General features: G+C 39.5%; 1 protein-coding gene across 2 annotated transcripts; it reads left to right on the plus strand.

The window, feature by feature from the left end:
- Positions 1-3524: 3524 nt before the first annotated feature.
- On the plus strand, positions 3525-21815 carry LOC148035696 (nitrobindin heme-binding domain protein). Of its 2 annotated transcripts, none has more exons than XM_087678992.1 (4): positions 3525-3779; positions 20839-20979; positions 21184-21249; positions 21385-21815. In XM_087678992.1, the coding sequence occupies exons 1-4, from the start codon at positions 3636-3638 to the stop codon at positions 21508-21510; spliced, it is 477 nt and encodes a 158-aa protein (XP_087535118.1). In that variant the 5' UTR covers positions 3525-3635; the 3' UTR covers positions 21511-21815. The 2 variants fall into 2 exon arrangements, with proteins under 2 accessions (XP_087535118.1, XP_087535117.1); XM_087678991.1 differs by having other exon boundaries at positions 3527-3779; positions 21181-21249.
- Positions 21816-22429: the final 614 nt, after the last annotated feature.

Below are 22429 nucleotides of genomic sequence, written 5' to 3' on the forward strand. Positions count from 1 at the left end.
ATGAAAAGCATAGTATCAACCAAGAATAGGCAAAAAAAGCCAATACAAACAAATTGTATCGTTCCATAGTTAAAAGAATATGACAAATCTCTAGAAATTATATTCATAAATAGTAGGAAAAAAAGGATATGTATTCATTGAAGAAAATCCAACAACTCATCATGCTACAAACTATGAGTAGCAGGGAATGCACATTCAAGATAATCTATGGCTCATCAATGATTGTAGTCCCTTGAATCTCTACATACAAATTTTTAGGGATGTAGCCTCCTCACATCCTCTCTCGATTGGTTGAAAGGGAGAATGCATCCACCAGTCCTGCATATAGTGGGCCCTTGAGGAGAGTCCTCCCCCCAAAGGACCTTCCACTACGTGCAAACCGATTGGTTTTCTTAGTAGTGATCCACAAACCCTTTACCTCCCACCTCACTTCAATAGACCATGTATTAAATATATGCAAAGCACATCCAACTCAACAATTCCACTTTTGATAGCCCGGTCATTACAAAATTTCAATATCCTATGTGTGTTTCTACATGCTTGCTCAAAGTATGCAACCTCCTTTGGAATCCCATTAACATCCTTAGCACCAGAATGCCCAATAGTTTCCATTCCTTCTTATGCACACACAAAAAGCAATAAGTATGTGAACATAAGGAAACCCCAAAATAAATATGATACACACGTGCACACACACATGCATACACATACACAAAGAGAGATTAAATGCATCACACATAAGAGCATATGCTATTAAAAAAAGGGGGAAGGGAATATACAATTGTACACATCCATATATACATGCACAAAGAGAGAGAGAGAGAGAGAGAGAGAGAGAGAGAGAGAGAGAGAGAGAGAGAGAGAGAGAGAGAGAGAGAGAGAGAGAGAGAGAGAGAGAGAGAGAGAGAGAGAGTGTGTGTGTGTGTGTGTGTGTGTGTGTGTGTGTGTGTGTGTGTGTGTGTGTGTGTGTGTTCACATGTGTGTTTGCGGCACCTATTACACATCAAAGCATTAAAGCAATCACTATGAAATAAAAGGGAGAGAAGCACAAACTACTACATATACAAAAAAATCAAAACAAAGTTAGAATTATTTTTAATATGACATATACAAAGTTAACATGAGAGAGAGAGAGAGAGAGTGTGTGTGTGTGTGTGTGTGTATGTGTGTTCACATGTGTGTTTGCGGCACCTATTACACATCAAAGCATTAAAGCAATCACTATGAAATAAAAGGGAGAGAAGCACAAACTACTACATATACAAAAAAATCAAAACAAAGTTAGACTTATTTTTAATATGACATATACAAAGTTAACATGAGAGAGAGAGAGAGAGAGAGAGAGAGAGAGAGAGAGAGAGAGAGAGAGAGAGAGAGAGAGAGAGAGAGAGAGAGAGAGAGAGAGAGAGAACTGTCCACATACCATAACAGTGCAATAACCAAAAAATTTAAAAACAACACAATTACATTGAAAGAGTCCAACATTAAGAAAACCAAGGCTAACATAACATTCTACATGCCATAACATTACAATAACCACAAAAAATGAAAAACAACACCATTAAAGTAATGGCAATAGTTTAAGTATCCATTTCTTCACCTACAATTAGGTGAAAACATAAACATTAATCTTAGGAACATCAATGTATCCTTCTTAATTTGTATCTAGAGTAGATTCTCAGGAGGTGAATACCCCTTTAAAGCTTGGTCCTTTTTCTAATATGCAATATTTGAAGGCATGGATTGATGATACTTATTCAAGACTAAATTGCATTGATGCTCAAGGATAAGAAAATCCAATTTATCCTCCCTTCATGAATCAAAATTTCTAGCCCATGTGTATCCCAAATGTGGTATTCCAATCACATAATTTTAGGGTATCTTTTCATTGATTTTCTCATTAAATTAAGCAAAAATTAGCACATGCTAAAGACAAATTAGCTTAATAAATATAATGCAAACTCTCCACCTCTTGACCACCAAACAACAATTGATTCATGAGTGTATTAGACTGATAATCTACCCAAACAAAGGAAGGCACAAGAGCCTCTTAGGCCAAAATTAAAGTACTACACTTGCCTCTCTAACCACCATAAACAAAGGAGATGTACCTTGGGATTTCTACCAAGAGAGATTAAATGCATCACACATAAAAACACATGCTACAAAAATAAAAGGGAGAGAAATATACAAATTTACACATCTAATGACAACTTTACACCAAAAAGAAATTAAATGCATCACACATAAAAGCATATGTTATGAAATTAAAAGGGAGAGAAACATACAACTTGACACAGATAATGTCAATTTTTTCTTTATTTGCAATCCTACATTACCATGTCCCTTATTTAACTTCAATAGGTTTGTTTCATGCTATTTATTTTTACCATTGATATCTTTATGTAGAAGTATAGATGCTTGGCTTCCTCAATGGGATGGCTTGGGTTTGAATTTTATTGATAAATACATAAATAAATACATGTAATTATCATTAAATATAAATAAATAAATAAACAAATATATAGATTTATATCTATAGTATATAGATTTATTAATGGGGGAGTGGGGACATGGAGATGATGACTAGTGGGGGAGTTGGGGGACACAGCTAAAATAGTGTGATTTGAATATAAGAAGCATAATCTCTTTGCAACACATTAGGATAGCATGAAGATTTAGCTTTTTGGCTTTGATTGATTGGGGATCGACATTGGCAATAGCAATAAGGGATCTTCTAGCAAGTACGAGGAGTGGGCATGCTTCTAATGTGTGTAGCAAAGCTCCACGCCATCACTACCCTCCTATCAAAAGGCCTCTCTTTCCCTCTCTTCATTCAATCCATCCCTCTTCTTTGGTTTCTTTCATCCTCATCTATCTTATTGTAGGGAGGGCCTATGGGCTTGAGGTTGCCATGTTGTGTTTTGGTAAATCTATCTTATTGCAGGGAGGCCCTATGGGCTTAAGGCTACCGTCTTCATTTCAATATTTATAAAATGCAATGGCCCTTAGTAGGCTATGTTGAGAGAGAGAGAGAGAGAGAGAGAGAGAGAGAGAGAGAGAGGCTTATGTAAAGACATGTATTGATGGCACAAACCTTGAATCAAAGTTGACCATACTAAAGTAGAATTGATTGTGCACGACTTCACACAAACTCTAGTGTTTTCCTACAAACACACAATGGATTACTAAAGTTGCACGAAAAGCACTATTTTTTTCATACAAAAGATAGACTACAAAGAAAGCAAGCCAAACCTGTCAAATTGGTTGCAAAAGTTGAGGATAAACCCTAAAACACAATTGAGCCTTTATAGAACATTTCAACCAAAATATTTGACTCTCCAAAAAGGACCAAATAGAGCGGTCTCCAAAAAAAGTATTGTAATTGTTTTTTCTACTATTGAATAATGAAAATTTCTGTATTTTTGTTCTTAAAGTCTTGTAAAGAAACAATTAAAAAAAACGGTTAGATATAGATAGATATATAGAGAGTATGATAGAGAGTATAACCATGATCCATTTGGCCACATACCAATAGATAGATATAGACAGTAGCTAACCTCGTTTTATGACAAAAACGGAAATACCGAGGGCATCCTTAAAGCCATTGAGTTCGAGAGTGAGTGTGTGGTATCATGGCAGCTCCGCCTCCGCTACACCCTGCGCTTGCCCCGCTCTCCTTCATGCTTGGGACATGGCGAGGCCAGGGTGAAGGCGGCTTCCCGACCATTCAAAGCTTCGAGTACGGCGAAGAAGTCCAGTTCTGGCATTCTGGGAAGGTATGCATTTATTCTCCTTCAGTGTGAGAACTCCAGAATTGCGAACCCTTTTTTGCAGTCTTTTGTGTGTGTACGAGTGTGTCGTGTGTTGATGCCTGGGGCAGGTAGTCTTATACAGTAACATTGACCATCTGTTAGGAAGCAATTCACAAGCTGGAAATGCTAAACCACAACATAGCCACAATGAGTTCAAAAATCCTGGTTGGGGCCGGAGTTGTTTAATGCATTCGACTGTTGCTACAGGATGGACTCTGGAATGGGGTCCCATTTCCCGGAAAGAGGGGGGCGTCATGTGATGTGGGAATGGCTTCTTCGGAATACACGTGAACATACTCTAGAATACCGCCACATTACTACTTTGAATGTCGAGTCGTTTACCTTTTGGAATGCCATGTCACAGGGCATGGACGTTAAACTCCTTGTACCTGTGTGTGCTGTGTCAATCATTGCAAATTGCGAGATTAGCAAATGTCTGTAGCTGCAAGACCATGATATGATATGAGAGAGAGAGAGAGAGAGAGAGGAAAGAGAGAGAGAGAGAGAGGGTCAGCTGGAGAGATCTCTACTACAGGCCAAAATGACTCACACGTCCAAAATGGTGAGTACAAGTGATCCATGGTATGTATTGCAGCTTAAAACAAAGAAAAATAAATAGAAAACATAGGAGATGATGTCATCAATGTCTACAAGATGGCTCTTCTACCATCTATAGGATCCGTGTGGGGCTATGTTAGAATTTCAACTCCTCTATGATAGAGTTTGATGAAGTGAATCTCCTTGGGAATGGGTTGATCCTCGTGAAGCAAAATTTGTTTTAGCTTAACTTTCACCTATGATTAATCTTTAGCATTTGGTTCCTTTGGTTCTATCCCATGGAAGGTTTGGTACAAACTTACATGAAAGATGTTACACTTCTAAAAAGTAAAATGCCTTCTACAAATGTTAGGTCGCTTTTCTTGTTGGTTTTGAGATCCTTTGATAGTGGTTCGCACCTGGTGTGGAGGGATGGTAGGGTTTTCAAGGAGGAACATAGTGTATGTGTCGTAAATATAGATTCAATGACTAAAATCGAAAACTCAAAGAAAGAAAGAAATGATGAATCATGTACAATGATGATATGATGTAGAGGCTCAGGGTTCCACGTCTCACAGACCGGTATTGATTTGAGCAAAGCCAAGTTGATGGTGTTGAAGATGATTGTGCTTCTTAGCTGACCAGGCAGTAGCATCTATGAGGGGATCTGCATTGTGAATGGAGTGAAACGTAGTCCTTTGGGAAAATGAGTGTTGATGTCAAAGATGAAGTTGCTTCCAATGAAGACACTTGCAGTTTGAAGATGTGGGTTATTGCAGGTGATAGATGCCAACTCTAGGGGACAGGATGCTAAAGAAGATACCCAATAGGTAGGTGAATGACAATGATGAAGCTTGTGCAGGATGATTCAAACACAAAGTATCCTAATGATGGGGAGCTCTAGATGATGCCAATTGATGGTTGAGTGAAGTTGCCTACTGTGCAAGGTAAGAATGGTATAAAACATAGCAGTTGGTAGTTCTTGAATGCAGTTGCCAATTGCTAATGTCAACACCTAATGTGTGTAGGTTAGCAGCTGTAAAACACTGCATGGAAAAAGATTAAGATGATGACAGTAGGAGTATGATCATGATCCATTTGGCCAGGAAAACACAAGGGTTTGAGTGCAAAAAAAAGGTTGGAGTTGCTTGCTGTTAGATGACCTTCAACCTTCAAAATATAGGTATTATAGTAGTGAAGGAGCTGCTGTGGCCATCTGTTGCTGTCGGCCAGATCTAATTGAGACTGCCTGCACTGTTGCCCTTCGGTGATTTGGTCCCCTTTCTTACTACTACTGCGTTTGGATGTGATTAGCCTCCTAGCCTATATTGGAGCTGCTGTGAGCATTTCGGCCCTTGCATTTTGGCTGAGCCTGCTTGTATTTTAGTTCTCATAATTGACATCCTCATCTCTCTGACTAGTGGTTGTTGCACTCAGGATCTATACTTGATGGGTGATACTCTCCCACACCTCCTTGAGCCCACTCCCACGAGGGCCATCAACTCTTGGACTGCTTTGCCTTTCAGCATTGTGACATTCATTTGGTTTTATCTTTATTTTGTAGTTTTACTTTTTGTGTTAGTGTCATTGTTCACTATAGTTGTGTTCATACACTGTGTGCTTTCTTTTGCAAACCTTGGGGTATGTCTACATCATAGCCAAGAGAGCCATTCTTGGTGAAGTTGTGGGTCGCTTGGAATGTGCTCTATCTCATTAGTGGATATAACCCTCCATATACCTTCTGTCATAAGTGTGAGTTGAATCTTGGTCTTCCAAAATGGAGAAGCCGATACCAATAATTTTTTGATGGTGATGCCATATCTTGACATCTTGATGGTTGATGCCATGAAGAAGGCTCATATTGAAAGAGCCAAAAATTTTGTGATAAAATTTTCAAGAAATTTTGAGGGGAAAAAATGGGGACAAGATTTGGATAAATCCAAGTGATTTGAAGTGATATTTGATGGTTGCTATTAAAAGCCCAAATTTTACTGAGCGAAATTGTGAATTTTCGACTTAAAAGTTGAAAATTTCAACTTCATGTGAACAATCCCTTGAATAAAATTTAAGCCTTTAATGAACTAAGGTTTTATTTAAAACCTTATTTTTGGGGCAGATGTGTGATGAGACAACTCACTGTGACAGGTATGATGAGCCCTAGTGTTGGTAGTTCCATGATAGGCATATGTGGCCAGATAAGTACGAAAGTGTTGATTGATCCACTTGCTTGTTCCAGACATTTGCAAGAGATAGGTGTTAGAGTAGGGATGCAATAGATCGTTCAGTTCAACGAGTAGATGGGGCGATCCCTGGGCATTGGACAATTTAGACAACTTAGATTGTGGGCAAAAGAGGCAATTGGTGTGGTATTCAGTTCAACGAGCAAAGAAGTATCGACAAGGCAATCTAATAGGCAAAGCTTTTTGCATAAACACGTGAGGGGTCTCCTTCTTTTTTTATACTTCAACTTCTTGTTTAGCTTCTTTCATCACCAATGGCAAGTGAATGTGGTAGAGCTGCAAGACGAGCATTGGAGTAGCAGTGATTGCAAGTATCTTTCAACTTTGTTCACTGTTAGGTATGGAGCTTGTATGTGGCTAGCAGGCTATGGAGGCTCAAGGGTAAAGCTCCATGATGGATATGGAGCAATGCAAAAGAAGATGTAAGTTTTCATGCTTATGCAGAATGCGATGCAAGAGTGCCACTTAGATGGTGCCCTCATTCAGGAATTATTCACTTGTTGAAGTGCCCTTTTACAATCATATAATCTTGACGATGCAAATGAAGTTACAAATGTCCATAATGTACTATGCAAAGTGAATAAATGTCTAAGAGTGAAAAACTATAAGCATTATCATTGTCACTATCAAGAGAAGAAAACTGTCCCCTCTCAAACTGGAAGAAGAAGTAAAAGGGAAGCACCCTCTCCCCATCAATCGAAAGAAGTAGAGGGTGTACCCAAGCCAATCTGTGGTAGAAGGTATTGTAGAACTAACTTGTTGATTGCCTTGGTCAAAATATTTGCAAAATTGTCATTGGATGGTACAAACTCTAGGCAAATGTTGTCTAGCTCAACTTGCTCTTTGGTGAAATGAAAATGAACCACCAAGGGCCGTGTTCCAGGGGTGATAAAAGGATTGTTCACAAGGGCGATGGCATGGTGGTTGTGGCAGTAGACAACTATAGATGACTCGCTCAACAAGTTTCTCAGATAGATGACCTTCATAGTACCATTGAAGAGAGCTCGATACTTTGGCTTGGCCATGGAAGCCGCCACTCTCTCTTGCTTATAGCTAGCCCAAGAGTGGTGTGTCATGCCCAAGGTGAAGAGATAGCCGCCATGGGAACATTGGGTGTCAGGATCTGCCGCCCAGTCAAAATCAGTGTAGCCCTACAAGCATAAACCATTACCATAAGTTAGTCCATAATTATAGATACACCTTAAATATCTTAACATATGAAGACAAGTAATCCAATGAGACATTCTAGGTGCATTAAAATATTGACTAAGCAAACTAACCGAGTATGCAAGATTTGGCCTAGTATGAATTAATCAGAGTAATTTTCCTACAATAAAATGATAGGTATGAGCACCAAAGATTGATTTGAGTTATCCTTGTGCAGATGGATAGTGGGATCTAGAGGTGTGGTCACTGGCAGTGTTTGATTAGTGCAATACTGTTCCACCAGCTGAAGGGCGCACTTTTGCTGTGACAATAAGATACTTCCCTTGGATCTAATAATCTCCATCCCCAAGGAATAAGACAACAAACTGTCATCTCGAATGTAGAGCAAAGCTTTGCCTTAATTTATGCGATAGCTATAGAATTTGGCTAGTGAGTAATATATTATCAACGTACAACAGGATATGGCTGACCCCCGCGCTAGTGGTGTACACATATAGATTCGGATCATGGGGATAAAATGATATCTTTGTGTCTATAAGAACTCGTCCATTCTATGGTACCAAGAGCTTGGCACTTGCTTTAGCCCATATAGTGCTTTCCATAAGCGAAATACCTTGGTTGTCTAGTCAGTGGAAGAAAAGTCGAGAGGCTGCCCCACATAGACGTCTTCATCGAAATAACAGTTTAGAAATGCACTTTTGACGTCCATTTGATAGATTGGCCAACCATGGTGAGTGGCGAGCATAGCTAACGAACGAAATAATGTCAATCGAGTGGTAGGTGCGAAGGTTTTTGCACAGTCAATGCTTGTGCATTTGCCTAAAACTTGCACTACAAGGCACTCCTTGTATTTATCTAAAGTACCATCGGCCTTTAGCTTGGTCCTAAAAATCCACTTCGTTTCGATGCTTGGCTTGTGATGAGGACAATCCACCAATGTCCTAGTCTTATTTCGATCAATACTATCAAGTTTCTTCTCCATGGTTCATGCCACAAAGGGTTGTGGAGAGCCTCCTGCCAATTGTTCGGTTCAGAATGTGCAATGTGATTATCTGTAAATAACAATGCATTTGAAGCTTGAGGGGCAAGCTAAGTAGACCTTCTAGGACCCTCCGGAGTGTAATCTAGTGGAAGGATCCTCGAATCCCGCATGGTTTGCTGATACTAGTGATGTAATGGGTTTTGCAAAGAAGGCATGGAAGCTGAAGTATCTACAGGAAGGTTAGGAGTGGTCAAGAGACTTGGCTCAGTAGGCATGATCTCAAATGATGTGAGCGGAGGTGAGGAGGAAGAGTCCATCTTAGAGGATTGCACTATGTCTCTCTCATCAAAGACAATATTCCTTTGAACAAACACCTTGTTCATTCGAGGATCGAACAAATGATAGGCGTTCGCTTTGGAAGAATAGCCCACAAAAATCAAGAGATCTGCTTATGGTGTGAGCTTTTCTATCTTGTCATGAGGAGTGTGTGTATAAGTACAACTACCGAAAACTGTGAAGTGAGAAATAATAGGCCGAGAGCCAAATAATTTCTCGTATGGATTCTTTTTAGGGACCGTTGCAGTCGGACATTAGTTAAGGATATACATAGAAGTGTTAACACCCTTAATCCAAAGGCGCTCAAGGAGCTCTGTTGCAAACAATATAGAGTGTGTAATAGTTATGACTGTTTGGTTCCTATGCTCTATGACCCCATTCTGTGTGGGGGAGTTGGCTCCTGTAGAAACTTAGAAAACTCATGGGAGGTAAATTCTCCGCTAGAATCACTCCTCATAGTATCTGTTCGTTCGAGGATCGAACAAATGATAGGCTTTTGCTTTGGAAGAATAGCCCACAAAGATCAAGAGATTTGCTCGTGGTGTGAGTTTTTCTACCTTGTCATGAGGAGTGTGTGTATAAGTACGACTACCGAAAACTCTGAAGTGAGAAATAATAGGCCGAGAGCCAAATAATGCCTCGTATGGAGTCTTTTTAGGGACCGTTGCAGTCAGACATTAAGTTAAGGATATACACAGAAGTGTTAATACCCTTAATCCAAAGGCACCGAGGAGCTCTGTTGCGAACAACATAGAGTGTGCCATAGTTATGACTGTTTGGTTCCTATGTTCTATGACTCCATTTTGTGTGGGGGAGTTGGCTCCTGTAGAAACTTAGAAAACTCGTGGGAGGTAAACTCTCCATTAGAATCACTCCTCGTAGTATCCACACGATGACTAGTCTGGTTATGGATTAGCAACACCCAAGCATTAAAATAAGTGAAGGCATTTGACTTGCGCTTTAAGAAGTACACCCACATGTATCTGGAGAAATCATCCACTATCAAAAAGAAGTTCAACGCTCCATTCAAGGTAGTAGTGGATATAGGATCAAAAAGATCTACATGAATGAGCCTAAGGGGTTCAGCAGCACGAGTGATTGACTACTGAGAAAAGAGTGTATAATATTGCTTACCTAACTGACATGCTTTATAGATCTCTCGAGATAGTTTTAGGCGTAGAAGACCCTCAACCATCCCCTAACACGATAGCTCATAAAGAGAGTCGTAGCCAAGATGTCTTAGGTAAAAATACCTAAGATGCTTAGAGTCCATGAGCTCTTGGGTGGTGACCAAAGCTTGGAAGTGATGGAACTCTGAATCATCGGTAGTCGGCTCGGTAAGAAAATGCGTCATGTGGTAAAGGCCATTAGGCTTTGCCTTGCCTCTAGCAATCACTAAACTAGTTTGAGACTCTAGGATCTTGACTGTGATCATGGTGAAGAAAACTACTTGTCCCAACTAGCAAAGTTGTTGAACAGACAATAAGTTTACCCCAAGCTGGGGAACATGATAGACATCATCTAGCAAAGCGAGATCTAGACTTTGGTAAGTGGGAAAACTGATAGCACCCTGGGCCTAAATCTTGATAGAGGAGTTGTTTCTTATACAAATACTCTCGGTTGCAAGGGCTTAGGAAATGAAAATGTTTGCTATAGGAGTCATGTGATGGGTAGCTGCACTGTCCACAAGCCAAATAGGTGGTAAGGTGCTCAGCTATGACAAGTGAGCCTCTACAGGTATAGATGATATAAGCCTTTGCAGATGGGTCAAACAAACTCTCTAGAGTTGAGTAGTTTGTCGATTGTGATGGCGAACTAGTGGTAGTGCAGTTCTGGCCTCGCCACTACCCTTGCTGCGGCTTGCCACCACCTTGCTCCCCCTGCTAGGGGTTACCCAATTGGGGTGCAAGAGTTTGATTCTTGGATTTTGGTTGTGTGCCTCTTGCCTTAGATCGACACTTGTTGTCATAATGACAAGCCTTTTGACAATGTTAACAATACCTATTCTTCTTAGGTACATTGTGCCATCTAGGTTTAAGAGTAGATTGAGTGGTTCCTTAGGATTCACTAGCCTTGTTTTGATTTTGATTTTGAGTCAAGTTTTGTTTGTGCTTGCCTTGTTGCCTACTCTAAGAAGATGCAACAAGAGCCCCCTCTATTGAGGATTTGTTATGAAATTGATAGAACAATCGTGTGTAACGCAACAGTTGACATTCAAACTCATAAAATGTGGATATATGAGGATGTGAAATCACCTGTTGCACAAAATGGAAATATTTTCTTGGCAGGTTGTTAAGGAACAAGATAACCTAATCTTTAGATGTCTTAGGAGTCCCAGTGGTTGAGAACTTAGCGAGGAGATGACATTACTCATCCAACTTGACTTTCAAGCCATCCTTGTTGGTGATTTTAAGGTTTTGGAGCTCATGATCCAAATTGATGCTAATTTAAAATGTTGGAGTTGAGAGTGAAACTCAGGTAATAAGCCCTACATAAGTTTGACTATAGTAGAGGCATTACGAGCCTTTCATGAGCGGACAACCTTGTATGCAACAAGTGCGAGATCAGGTTGGGGCTCCAACCCTTACACTAAATCTTATAGGTTTTGAGAGTCTATATATGCCTTATCAAATTTAACCAAGAGGTGTAGTTTGGCGCGTTGAAACGAGTCTTGTTGTTAAAATGCATGCTTGGCGGATGCAGAGCTAGAACCATGAGGTGTCTGTAAAGAGGGATAAGTGGGGTAAGACAGAGGATAAGATTGTGTGGTGGTGGCAGATAAGGAGGAAGGGGTAAAGATAGATAGGTAGAAATAGTTTGTTGATGTCCAATGAGTGTTGATTGCTCCAGAGATACCGAAATGAACATAGGTTCATACGATACCATAGGTGGGGGTGGAGGCACTAGGACACCATAGCCTTGTCCAAATGTTGGCTGGGGCACAACATAATGACCGGATGGTCCACTAAGTAATGCCATAGAGGCAAATCAGGGTACCAAATGATCCAAGCTCGAGTATGTCTAGGATGCTCTCCCAAAGGGACAATTGGAAAGTGTATGTGCGGGAGGTCAAGACTCCATCACAAGTACACTGCCTGGAAACGGGCATGTTGAGATCCTAAAGGTTGTGCCTAAATGTGCAAAACTCCTCAGTGTGGTATGTGGTGGACAATATGGTGCACTTAATGGAAGTGGAAAGGAAGGTGTAGTAGAAGAAAAGGGAGGGATGGGTGGCAGTCCAAATGGATTTGTGATGGATGTTCTTGTGGGAAACATGATAGATTCCTTTTGTCCATTAAATGCATTAGATGAAGATGCACCTACTCAAAATTAACCATGAGAAATAAAATCATTTGAAGGAAAAGGAAGGGAAATAATACTTACAAGTTTTTCTTTTGGCTTCTTATCTAGTTTTGAGTTCATAAAGAAATATTTGTCTTCTTCATTACTTAGAAACCAAAGGTTGTTTTGAAGAGTCTCTTCTTAATGAGCATCCTCTACTCCAACAGGCAATACAAAATTAGTTAGCATAGAATCTGAAATAATAGGATTTATACTTGCCATTGGACAAAAGAGGTTGTGGAAGTGATCTGTAATCCAAGCCAGGTTCCGCTTGTGGATGGCCAGTCCATAGTGGAGATTCCAAAGGTCTTGCAAGAGTATTAGTTCTGTGCACTGAATCTAAAGGAGAAAACTCAGGCTTACCTTCAACCTCTTGTTGAGCCCTATGCATAAGGATGTGATTATACCGAGTGGTAGAAATCCGATGCATAAGGATGTGATTATACTCAATGGAAGATATCTGATATGGTCTGTGGACTTCGTGGTAGTCCAATAGTTCTTCGCCCATGTCAGATCGGGCAGAAGCAAGTGGGGAGGCCGACTCCTAATTGTTTCTGTCCATGTTTGGTTGTTGAGACTGGAGCGGTGGTGTCAATGTGTTCGAAGTCATCCGATCCTACTGTTGTTCCTGCTTTTGCAGATGACCTTTCTGATCAAAGGCCAAGGTTTCTTAGAGAGTACCTAGCTCTGATACCATATGAAGAAATGCTCTAAGCGCAGAAAACACAAAACCAATCATACGATCAAACACAGATTGATAAACATAGAACATAGTTAGCGTTAGGGTAACTTAGAGACAATGAACTCAATGAATAATGAAGAGAATGAATACTAAATATACAATGCTCTTATAGCAAACACACTATGCTGTGAATATTGAACCTCGAACTCTTGTATCTCTAGGATCAAGGGAAGCTTCTGAGTTAGAGAGTGCATTGTACCCCAAAGGAATCTCGAAATGCGGCAAGGTAGCCTCTGAAACCGGTCTATGACTCACATAAAGCGGTAGCTCCTTCAATTAACCGGCGTCCCTCTCGGTATGTCTTTATCAATTAAAAGATGGAAAGTTACAAAAATGAAATGTTTCAAAATACATAACTTATAAACAGTTGATTTTCATATTTTCTGAGTAAATCCCAGTTACATAAGGACAGTACATCATGACCAGATCAACATCCCTTTTAGGAAAGCATTTTCTGTAACCATAACTCAATGATTCATGTGCAGAATTACAGTTTGCAGATCTCTGAATTCATTGTTGTTATTGTCCAGCATGTCTAGAACAACATCCCTTTTAGGAAAGCATTTTTTGTAACCAAAACTCAATGATTCATGTGTAGAATTGTAGTCTGCAGATCTGTGAATGCAATATTCTTACTATCCAGCACATCCAGAACAAGACTAAATTAGAGCTGAAAAACCTTGTTCCTGTGTGGCATGGTCATTACTTCTTTTAGTTCCTGCATTGGAGAAGCCAACAGTTGCTCTTGAACCTGGACAGTGAGGCTCTTGCTTTAGAGCTGAAAAACCTTGTTCCTGTGTGGCATGGTCATTACTTCTTTTAGTTCCTGCATTGGAGAAGCCAACAGTTGCTCCTGAACCTGGACAGTGAGGCTCTTGCTTTAGCAGAAGTGCAAAGAAAACACAGAACTGTACCTTCGATGAAATTAGCCCATCATGCAAAGCATTTCCTTTGAGAATAGAGAGAGAGTTGATCAGAGGGAGCAAGCTCTACCTTCGTACATGAGCTAGAGACGAAGAAGTGCTCTTCATAGCTGATGAAACTGCAGCAATTTCCCTCAGCTCCTCAAAACTTCATTCTCAGATCTGCCCCTTATGCCTATTACGTTTTTTTAAAATGCTCTCTCTCTCTCTCTCTTTTGGGAATTTGTGCTACATGGCATACAAGTAACAAATTTTCCCGTTTAAACCTTCCAATCTAAAATTCTCCATGATCGGTGCAAAATTTGACCTCGGCATAGACCAGAGAATCCTCGTGCAAAAACGAAGATAATGACACGAACAGATTTTGGGGTCCAAAAATAGTAACTCCCTAAGGTGACCCTTGCATTCCTCGAGTTGTTTTGAGCAACTTTTATAATTGCAACCACATAAAAAAAGTGTAATATGGCTCAATTCAACTGAAAAGAAGCTATGAAGCCAAGCGCGCTCAACAACATTTCCTAACAGGTTCCAGGGATGTGCGAAAATCAAGAAGCAAATCTACCTAAAGCTAACGCTTCTCGTTAATTTCTTCTATTTTCAGCCATACTTTACTCTCTTGCAATGAATCCTTTAGTTTCCGGTAGATGGAATCCATGAGCGATACAAGAATTCTTGTATTTTTCAAATAAGGCAAAAAATACGTTGCACAACATATTGAGCATAGCTAGCGTATTTATTTGGTAATAAAAACAGTGACTTTTATTCCGTGAGCATTCTCACATGTACATCTTTTGTCTTGGCCGGACTCATTGTCTTGCACCATCTCCACTGGCTAAGCACACTGTCCCAAACCACTAGCATTCTATTCTTCAGCGCCCATTCAATATGGAACTGCTCCCAAGGCTCAGACAAACCATTAGTCCAATTTGTCCCAGCTTATTCCAAGAGAACTTTGGGGGTAAAACGCAACAACAACAAAAGAAAAGAAAAATAAAATATTTATATAAGTAAATAAGAATAGCAATTGTAACAAAGTATCACCACTTGGTGACAGCCTCCGTGTGTTGAATACCAACAAACGTAGCCAGCGAAGGCCGGTCATTTGGTAGATGCTGCTTGCTTGGCTCACACATTGATATACTATCAGTTCCAGCATGACATTAAAAAAGTAAATTTAAAAAAATCATTGCTCCATTCCAACAAAGCCCCTGTTCACTCTCAATGCCCAAGCATAGTTTGGGGCAAATTTGGGGATTTTCACTAAAAGCACCCAATCTATCTTCAATTGGAAGAAAATTTTCGTGCTTTTAATCGAGAATTCCAAATTTGTTATCAAATCAAAAAAATTTGGTAGTGCCATCAACAAATTTGGGGCTTTTCACCTAATTGGCCAAATTTGGTCCAAATTTCACAAATTTTTTTTGGAACTTTTCAAGAATATGGCATTCATCGACCTTGAGGTTCAATTCATCAATAGATGTGACATTCAAATATAAATTTCACAAAAATTGTTCAAATTTTCCTTCAATTTCTGAATTTCTCTTTAATTTCTAATAATATTCAGGCTTTTTTATACTTTGAGCTAAATTTCACCCCAATTTCTTCCAAAAATTTGGAGCTTTTTGAAATTCATCAAAATTGAGGCCCAAATCAGCTTGAGGAATCAGCTTGAGGCATGGCATTCGATAGTAATGGGGTAATAATTTTATCCAATTTCTTTAATTTATCTTCAATTTTTGGAAAAAAATTGGGCATTTTTCCCAATTTATCTTCTTCGGTATACGAGCTACCCCTCTTGACATTGTCTTCACGCTTCTTCATCATTGGGCTGCCAAAAGTTGGGACTCTTGCTTTAAATCATCTCCTTTGATTGTTGCGCATTGGAGGTATCCTCTATAGGACAATTGGTGCCCATCTTCCTCAAGATTGAAGACAAATTATATTATTTGGCGCATTTATCGAGTGAATCTATTCAAATTCTATTGCTGTCCGCATTATTAGAGTGTCTCATCCACTAGTTTTTGATTTCAGCATATTATTATTATTATTATTATTATTCAAGCATCTATTTTCTCTTTTTTTCCTTGGAAAATATTATTTTATTGCTGATTTTCACTCATGGCCAATAATAATAATGATTTGTTGGGCATGCTTGGCGTCGACGACAAGCTCGACAACAACAATTACCCAATGTGGGCATACATGATGCGATATGTTTTTGTCGTGAAGAATCTAAGGCATATTGTCAATGGCACTGAGTAAAGGCTAGCCTCTCCAATGTTGGCACCACCTTGAGCCTCCACATCATGAGGTGGCTCTCATGATGCCGAATGATCTTCTTCTTCGACAATACCTCCCATTCAAGACCAGATTCAATGGGATGGTCGTGATGCCCAAGCACATGCCCTAATTGCTTTATCGGTAAAAAGAGGTATCTTTACACATCAGATCATGCAAGGTAGCCTAGGATTCATGGACAAAAATTGCATCATTATATCAAGTGTACAATGAAGTGCGCATTGCTTACCTACGTAAGCAACTGGAAGACATTTGCATGGAAGGAGGTAACATGGATGTCTATCTCACCGGCATCAAAGATCTTATTGAACAATTATCATATATTGATGAAGAGGTCCTAGATAATCAGCTTTTTTCCATTGCTTTTAATGGTCTACCAGAGTCATATCAAGGCTTTGCTACCACCTTGCGGTTAGTAACTATGGGTAATCAAGTTACCTATAGTTTTGATCAGCTTGTGACTCTTTTGTTGTAGGAAGAAAAAAGGCCACTCAACCGCAATGCTACCATGCTGTTGAACAAGCCTTTTCTACCCACCATTGTGATAAAGGTCAAAATCAAGTACTAGCATGCTGGTCAAAAACCAGCAAATATCCATGCCGGTCATTCAAATTCTTCATCAACTAATTCCTCCAAGATACCTTCCCATGCCGTTCTAGTATCTTTCCATCCGTCCAATGGTACATCCAACAAACCAAGAGGTGCGATTATCATTGAAAGATGGGGCATGACATCACTGAACGTCATAAGCACATTGCATCGGAGAAGAACAAGGAGTCCGGTCTTGTTATCACTGATGAGACCGCCAACCTCACCAAGCACAAGGAATGTACCTCCTTCATAGAATGTCAATATAATCCTTCTATACAATGATGTTTGTTCTCTTATCATTGATGCGGCTTCTACTTGGTATTTCAATAGTGGTGCTTCTAAACATATCACTTCTTGTCGAGAATTATTCTCATCCATTTCTCACATATCTAAGGGGGGCATAGTCATGTGTGCCAACAATGCCTCTTATGCAATTGAAGGCATTGGTACTGTGCAAGCTAATACTATTTTTGGCACTTCCATGATGTTACAGAATGTTTTCTATGTGCTAGGTATTAAGAAGAACCTCCTTTCCATCTCAACCATTATTACTTCGAGCTTAGGTGTCCTCTTTGATGGCTCTTAGTTCAGTTTATGATGATTGGGTAACTTCTTCTATTGTATTGACCAGCACTCTCACATCAAGACTTTATTGTCTTGATACTTATGATCAATAACATGCTGAAATTTCTCTTGATCATGGTCCTTCAGCGAGTGATGTTTTTATGATACACGTTCCTTTAGTGCCACATATTTCAGATTTACTGATTTTTATTCCATATATTGATGATTTGCTTATTATTGGGATCAATGCTGTCCAAATTGCAGCATTGCAGCATTATTTCCAGCAACCACTTGCTGTCATTTATGTTGTTCTTCTTCATCCACCTATGGCTTCCCAATTTGTCACCATTGAGAGGGGCATATTCCCATTCAGCTGCCCAATCAAGCATCATAACTGTCACCCTTTTTGTGAATCATTGGTAAACTGTGAAGAGTGTCTTCACACTTACCTCAAGGACATCAAGGATTTAAGCCTTTTCTTCAAGGGTATTTCTTCACTTACACATGGATTTGTGGATTGTGATTGGGCTAGTTATTCAAAAGACATTTTGACAAATCTTTTTATGAAGGCTATTCCTTCATTAGAGTTTCGAGCTATTCAGCTATTTCCACTCATGATACCTTTTAAAACATAATCTATTTTTCATTGTATTGTCATAGGTCACTTTATCCATTAGGATGAACATGTGCAACCATGACTACATGTATTGTTTTTCTAGGATTTTGTTATTGTTCCTAGATCAGTATGCCCATTTCATGGAGGGGGGTTTATTGGGCATTTCATGGGCTACACATTGATGCTTTGCTTCTAGTGTCCTAGGGACTAAGTGACACTAGGGTTAGGGTTTATTTTATGGTTTCTTGTGACGGTTAAGCCGTAGGGTTTTATCTTATTATAAAAAGACACTTCCTACCTCATTAGCACACAAGTGTGGCATTATTCAGTGTGATCGCCTAAGCGTTGTACTCTCTCTCATTAATATATTATTTCTCATTTGAATTGAATATCATTGTGCATTGATTAATTCTTTCATTCTCATTCATTTTCCATTAAATTAATTACGCAATTGCTCCACGCTTGGGCCAACAAAGGTATTGTGTATTGTGCTTGCATATCATACAGCAAGGAAAGAGAAGTATAAGTAGAAAATTTTGTCAAGCATCATGTTGTTGTTGAGATACCCATTCATTAACTGCTACTTGTTTCATTAATTCATTCCAATCTCACATTTGTAGCCCCAAAAAGGGCTGGGTGCTTGCACTATGGAGCACCACTTGAGACTGCATGTGCCTATAAATAGGGCACTAACTCTTCCCATTATACACATCGCCATTCATTCATCCATTCACTCTTTCTATTAGATCATTCTATCAATCTCCACTCTATTCCTTAGCGCCTTCACTATTCTCTAGAGTCTACACCCCTACTTGAAAGACATCTCAGTTGGTGGACGATCCTGTGTAGTCTGCTGCTTGGCACCTTATACCACTCACATCATGTCACAACTCTATAGAAACAGAATTTGTATCCTTTTTCATTAATTTGTCTATATAATGATTTATTACCTTTGTCCTAATTAGATATAAAGAAAAGTGCATTGGAGCTGGCCACTGATAAGTGGTCACAGGTTATGGTGGACCCACGCAGTGGGTTAGAGAAAAGATAGTTCACACTTCCACCTATATGGCCCGATTGGGCGCCTGTGACTAGAACTCATGCATATCAGGGTTAGACTCGCACACAGAAAGGATTGATGCCTTGAAGTGTGGACTAGATCCACTAGAACAGACAGTTACAATCAACAAGATGGCATGATCATGAAATGCTTGTATAGTGTGCATGTGTGGGCTAAAAGCTTGAAAAGCACATTTCTTTGCATAGGAAAGTCACATGAAGATTCTGATACCGTTTTTGCGATGTACACGGAAAAAGCTTTCATATGACACCCATATTGGGGGGGGGATCCCTAAATTCTAGGAAATCCCTAAATTTTAGGAGGACCCTAAATTTTAGGAGCCTCGAATTAGCCTAAAAATGCTAGTCCTAAAAAATAGGGATGTCATTCTAAAAATAATAAGTTCTGTACTCTGACACAGACAAGTGTCTTGACACTTGTCTCTTCTCTATGGCCTTCCTTTTTGGGCTGAATACTGTTAAGCATAGAAACAACCAAATTTAGTAAGCACAGTCAGAGTACAGAACTTATTATTTTTAGAATGACATCCCTATTTTTTAGGACTAGCATTTTTAGGCTAATTCGAGGCTCCTAAAATTTAGGGTCCTCCTAAAATTTAGGGATTTCCTAGAATTTAGGGACCCCCCCCAATATGGGTGTCATATGAAAGCTTTTTCCGTGTACATCGCAAAAACGGTATCAGAATCTTCATGTGACTTTCCTATGCAAAGAAATGTGCTTTTCAAGCTTTCAGCCCACACATGCACATTATACAAGCATTTCATGATCATGCCATCTTGTTGATTGTAACTGTCTGTTCTGGTGGATCTAGCCCACACTTCAAGGCATCAATCCTTTCTGTGTGCGAGTCTAACCCTGATATGCGTGAGTTCTAGTCATGTGAGGACTGTGTCTCACTCCCTCTACAGCTGTCCCTTCACCATTCAGCATTTACCTTCGATACCCTATTGCCTGGTGGGCTGTGTTTCGCTCATTTCACTATGTAGGTTCCCTATAGATGCTGCCACTTGATCAGCTAGGACAGTGCAGTCATCTTCAAGCTTTTGCTCCATTGTATCAGCTTGATTTTTTCAGCATGATTTAGTGTTTTGTCATTCATCATCTTCTTCTTTTGAGTTTCTGAATTTTCTTCTTTCAGTGTTTACCGTGCACTTAGTGTTTCTCACTGCAAATCCGACTCTCTTCAATAGGATATGAGTGCATACCATCCCATCACTTTTCTCGACAGTTGTGTGTGTTTACAATGTGGATGCCAATAAACCTATGTGCTTTTTGAAGTTGAGTAATATTAGAATTTTGTATTTTATATGCAGTTCACCTCTATGTTTGCTGTAACATAGCTTTCCTGTTTCCTATTCTTACCTTAATGTCATGTATTCTAATGTTATTTTATAATGTGAAATTAGGCCACACAAGTTGCAAAATTCTTGTGTTTTTACAATCAACTTGTTTGGGCACCTGATTTGTTTGTATGTAGAGGCATCACCTGTTTAACTTTTAAGGAGATAGTGAGTCTGTTTACGGAAGTAACCCCTCTTGCCCCAGTCCTTCACCTAGGCTTCTTTTCCTGGCACAAAGCTAACCATGGACCATTCTTGTCATAGCCAGCGATGGCATATTCTCAAAAAACATGGAAGTTGGCATCTGGAGAGCCGATGCATGCAGAGAGTGGCTATTGGAGACCCAAGCTTGATGGATCAATCGAAGTTATCATTGCTCAAAGTACTGGGCTGGCCGAAGTTCAGGTCCTTCTAATATCATCCTGGAGTTGCTGGCATTTGATAGAAATCGGTTTTGAATGATTGACAGCTGGGCTATTCCCACATCTTTTCATAGTTAGATGAAGGGTTTTCATGCTTTGGTCTTTGCAGTTGAGATTTTTCCTTTTCTCTTATCTAGTTCTCTATTTCTGTGGATGACCAGTAGCTGATCTTTTTGCATGTCAGAAGGGTAGTTTCAATGCTGAAGAACAAACTATAGTTCTTGATAGTGAGATTGTGGCCAATGCATCCAAGGTTAGATATGTCTTTCTTCTTTAATGAAATATGGAAGCCTATGTTATTTCTGGTACTTTGTTAAATTGCAAAGTACATCGACCAGTTTCGTTTCTTCATATTTTCTACAGCTGATATTGTGTTTGACTGCTGAAGGTAAAAGGCATTAGCAGATTATTCAAAGTGGTAGGTGATGAAATGGAATATACTGTGTCCATGGCAACTCAAACACAATCCTTGCAACCACACCTCCGAGCAGTATTGAAGAAAGTTAAGCATTGACATGGTTTCAATCCTAATGCTTGCATGCAGCCATTGAAACCTTTTGTCCCTATCTACATACATGGTACGGCCTTGAATAAATTGTTAGGAACTTGACTTGATCACATGTAACATAGATGCCTAGGCAGCACAGAATTTGTCTAGCTGAATCAAAGAATTCACTATAAATGTAACTCCTGAGAGCAAACTCATTAACCTCAATATTTGTGTCAAAACTATTGCCAACTTGTTCTACATAATAGAAGGGGCCCATGTGCCAAAGTCACTGGCAACAAGGGTTGTTGCAGCTGACTGCATTTCATGAATCTCAATTGCTTTTACTGGTTTGTTCAAGTCAAGCAAGAAGAGACGATCTATATTTTGTGCACACTGCCTTGCCTGACTAAAGGATAATTAGAAATTCAATCACTCACTGATGCACTCTCAGAAGGTGCCTGGAGAGGGCAATTAACTTTAAAGCAAATAAAAAAGGTAGCAACGTTTTAGAACACACTTAAATATATATTAAAACCTGCAAATCTTAGCTGACACCTTCAACAAAGAAGTAGATGGTCCAGATTCATAAGAAGTTTTTTTAAACTCGAGCTTATTGCTGTCAAATAAAGTGAGACTAGGCAAGATGGGATTTGCATTAAAAAGGGAAGACCCTTCAAGGACGTCTTGGGTGGGGCTTAAATAAGTGAAAATATTATGTTAGTCTCTCATAATATATGGGGAAAGATGGCTTGCCATTATAGCTGTATTTTGTAAGACCTTTGTTAGATGTTTGAAATGCCCAACTTTCAATATTCAGGAACTTGAGGCTCACAAAGGCTTTCTACATAATTGTCAACAACACAATTGAGATAGATGAGAAAGGGGGGCGTTTTATGAGACTAGGTTCTTTGTGCTATTGGCTACCTTAAACCAAGTTTCAAAT

This window comes from Lygodium microphyllum, chromosome 5, assembly GCF_053477565.2.
Source record: "Lygodium microphyllum isolate KBCC chromosome 5, Lygodium_microphyllum_v1.1.10, whole genome shotgun sequence".
Lineage (NCBI taxonomy): Eukaryota > Viridiplantae > Streptophyta > Polypodiopsida > Schizaeales > Lygodiaceae > Lygodium > Lygodium microphyllum.

Excerpts from the sequence above, each read along its gene's own strand:
- LOC148035696 (XM_087678991.1), top strand. The coding sequence starts at position 3,636 with ATGGCAGCTCCGCCTCCGCTACACCCTGCGCTTGCCCCGCTCTCCTTC. Across the intron at positions 3,780-20,838 it reads AGTTCTGGCATTCTGGGAAG|CCAGCGATGGCATATTCTCA; the intron begins GTATGCATTTAT and ends TTCTTGTCATAG. Across the intron at positions 20,980-21,180 it reads CTGGGCTGGCCGAAGTTCAG|AAGGGTAGTTTCAATGCTGA; the intron begins GTCCTTCTAATA and ends TTTGCATGTCAG.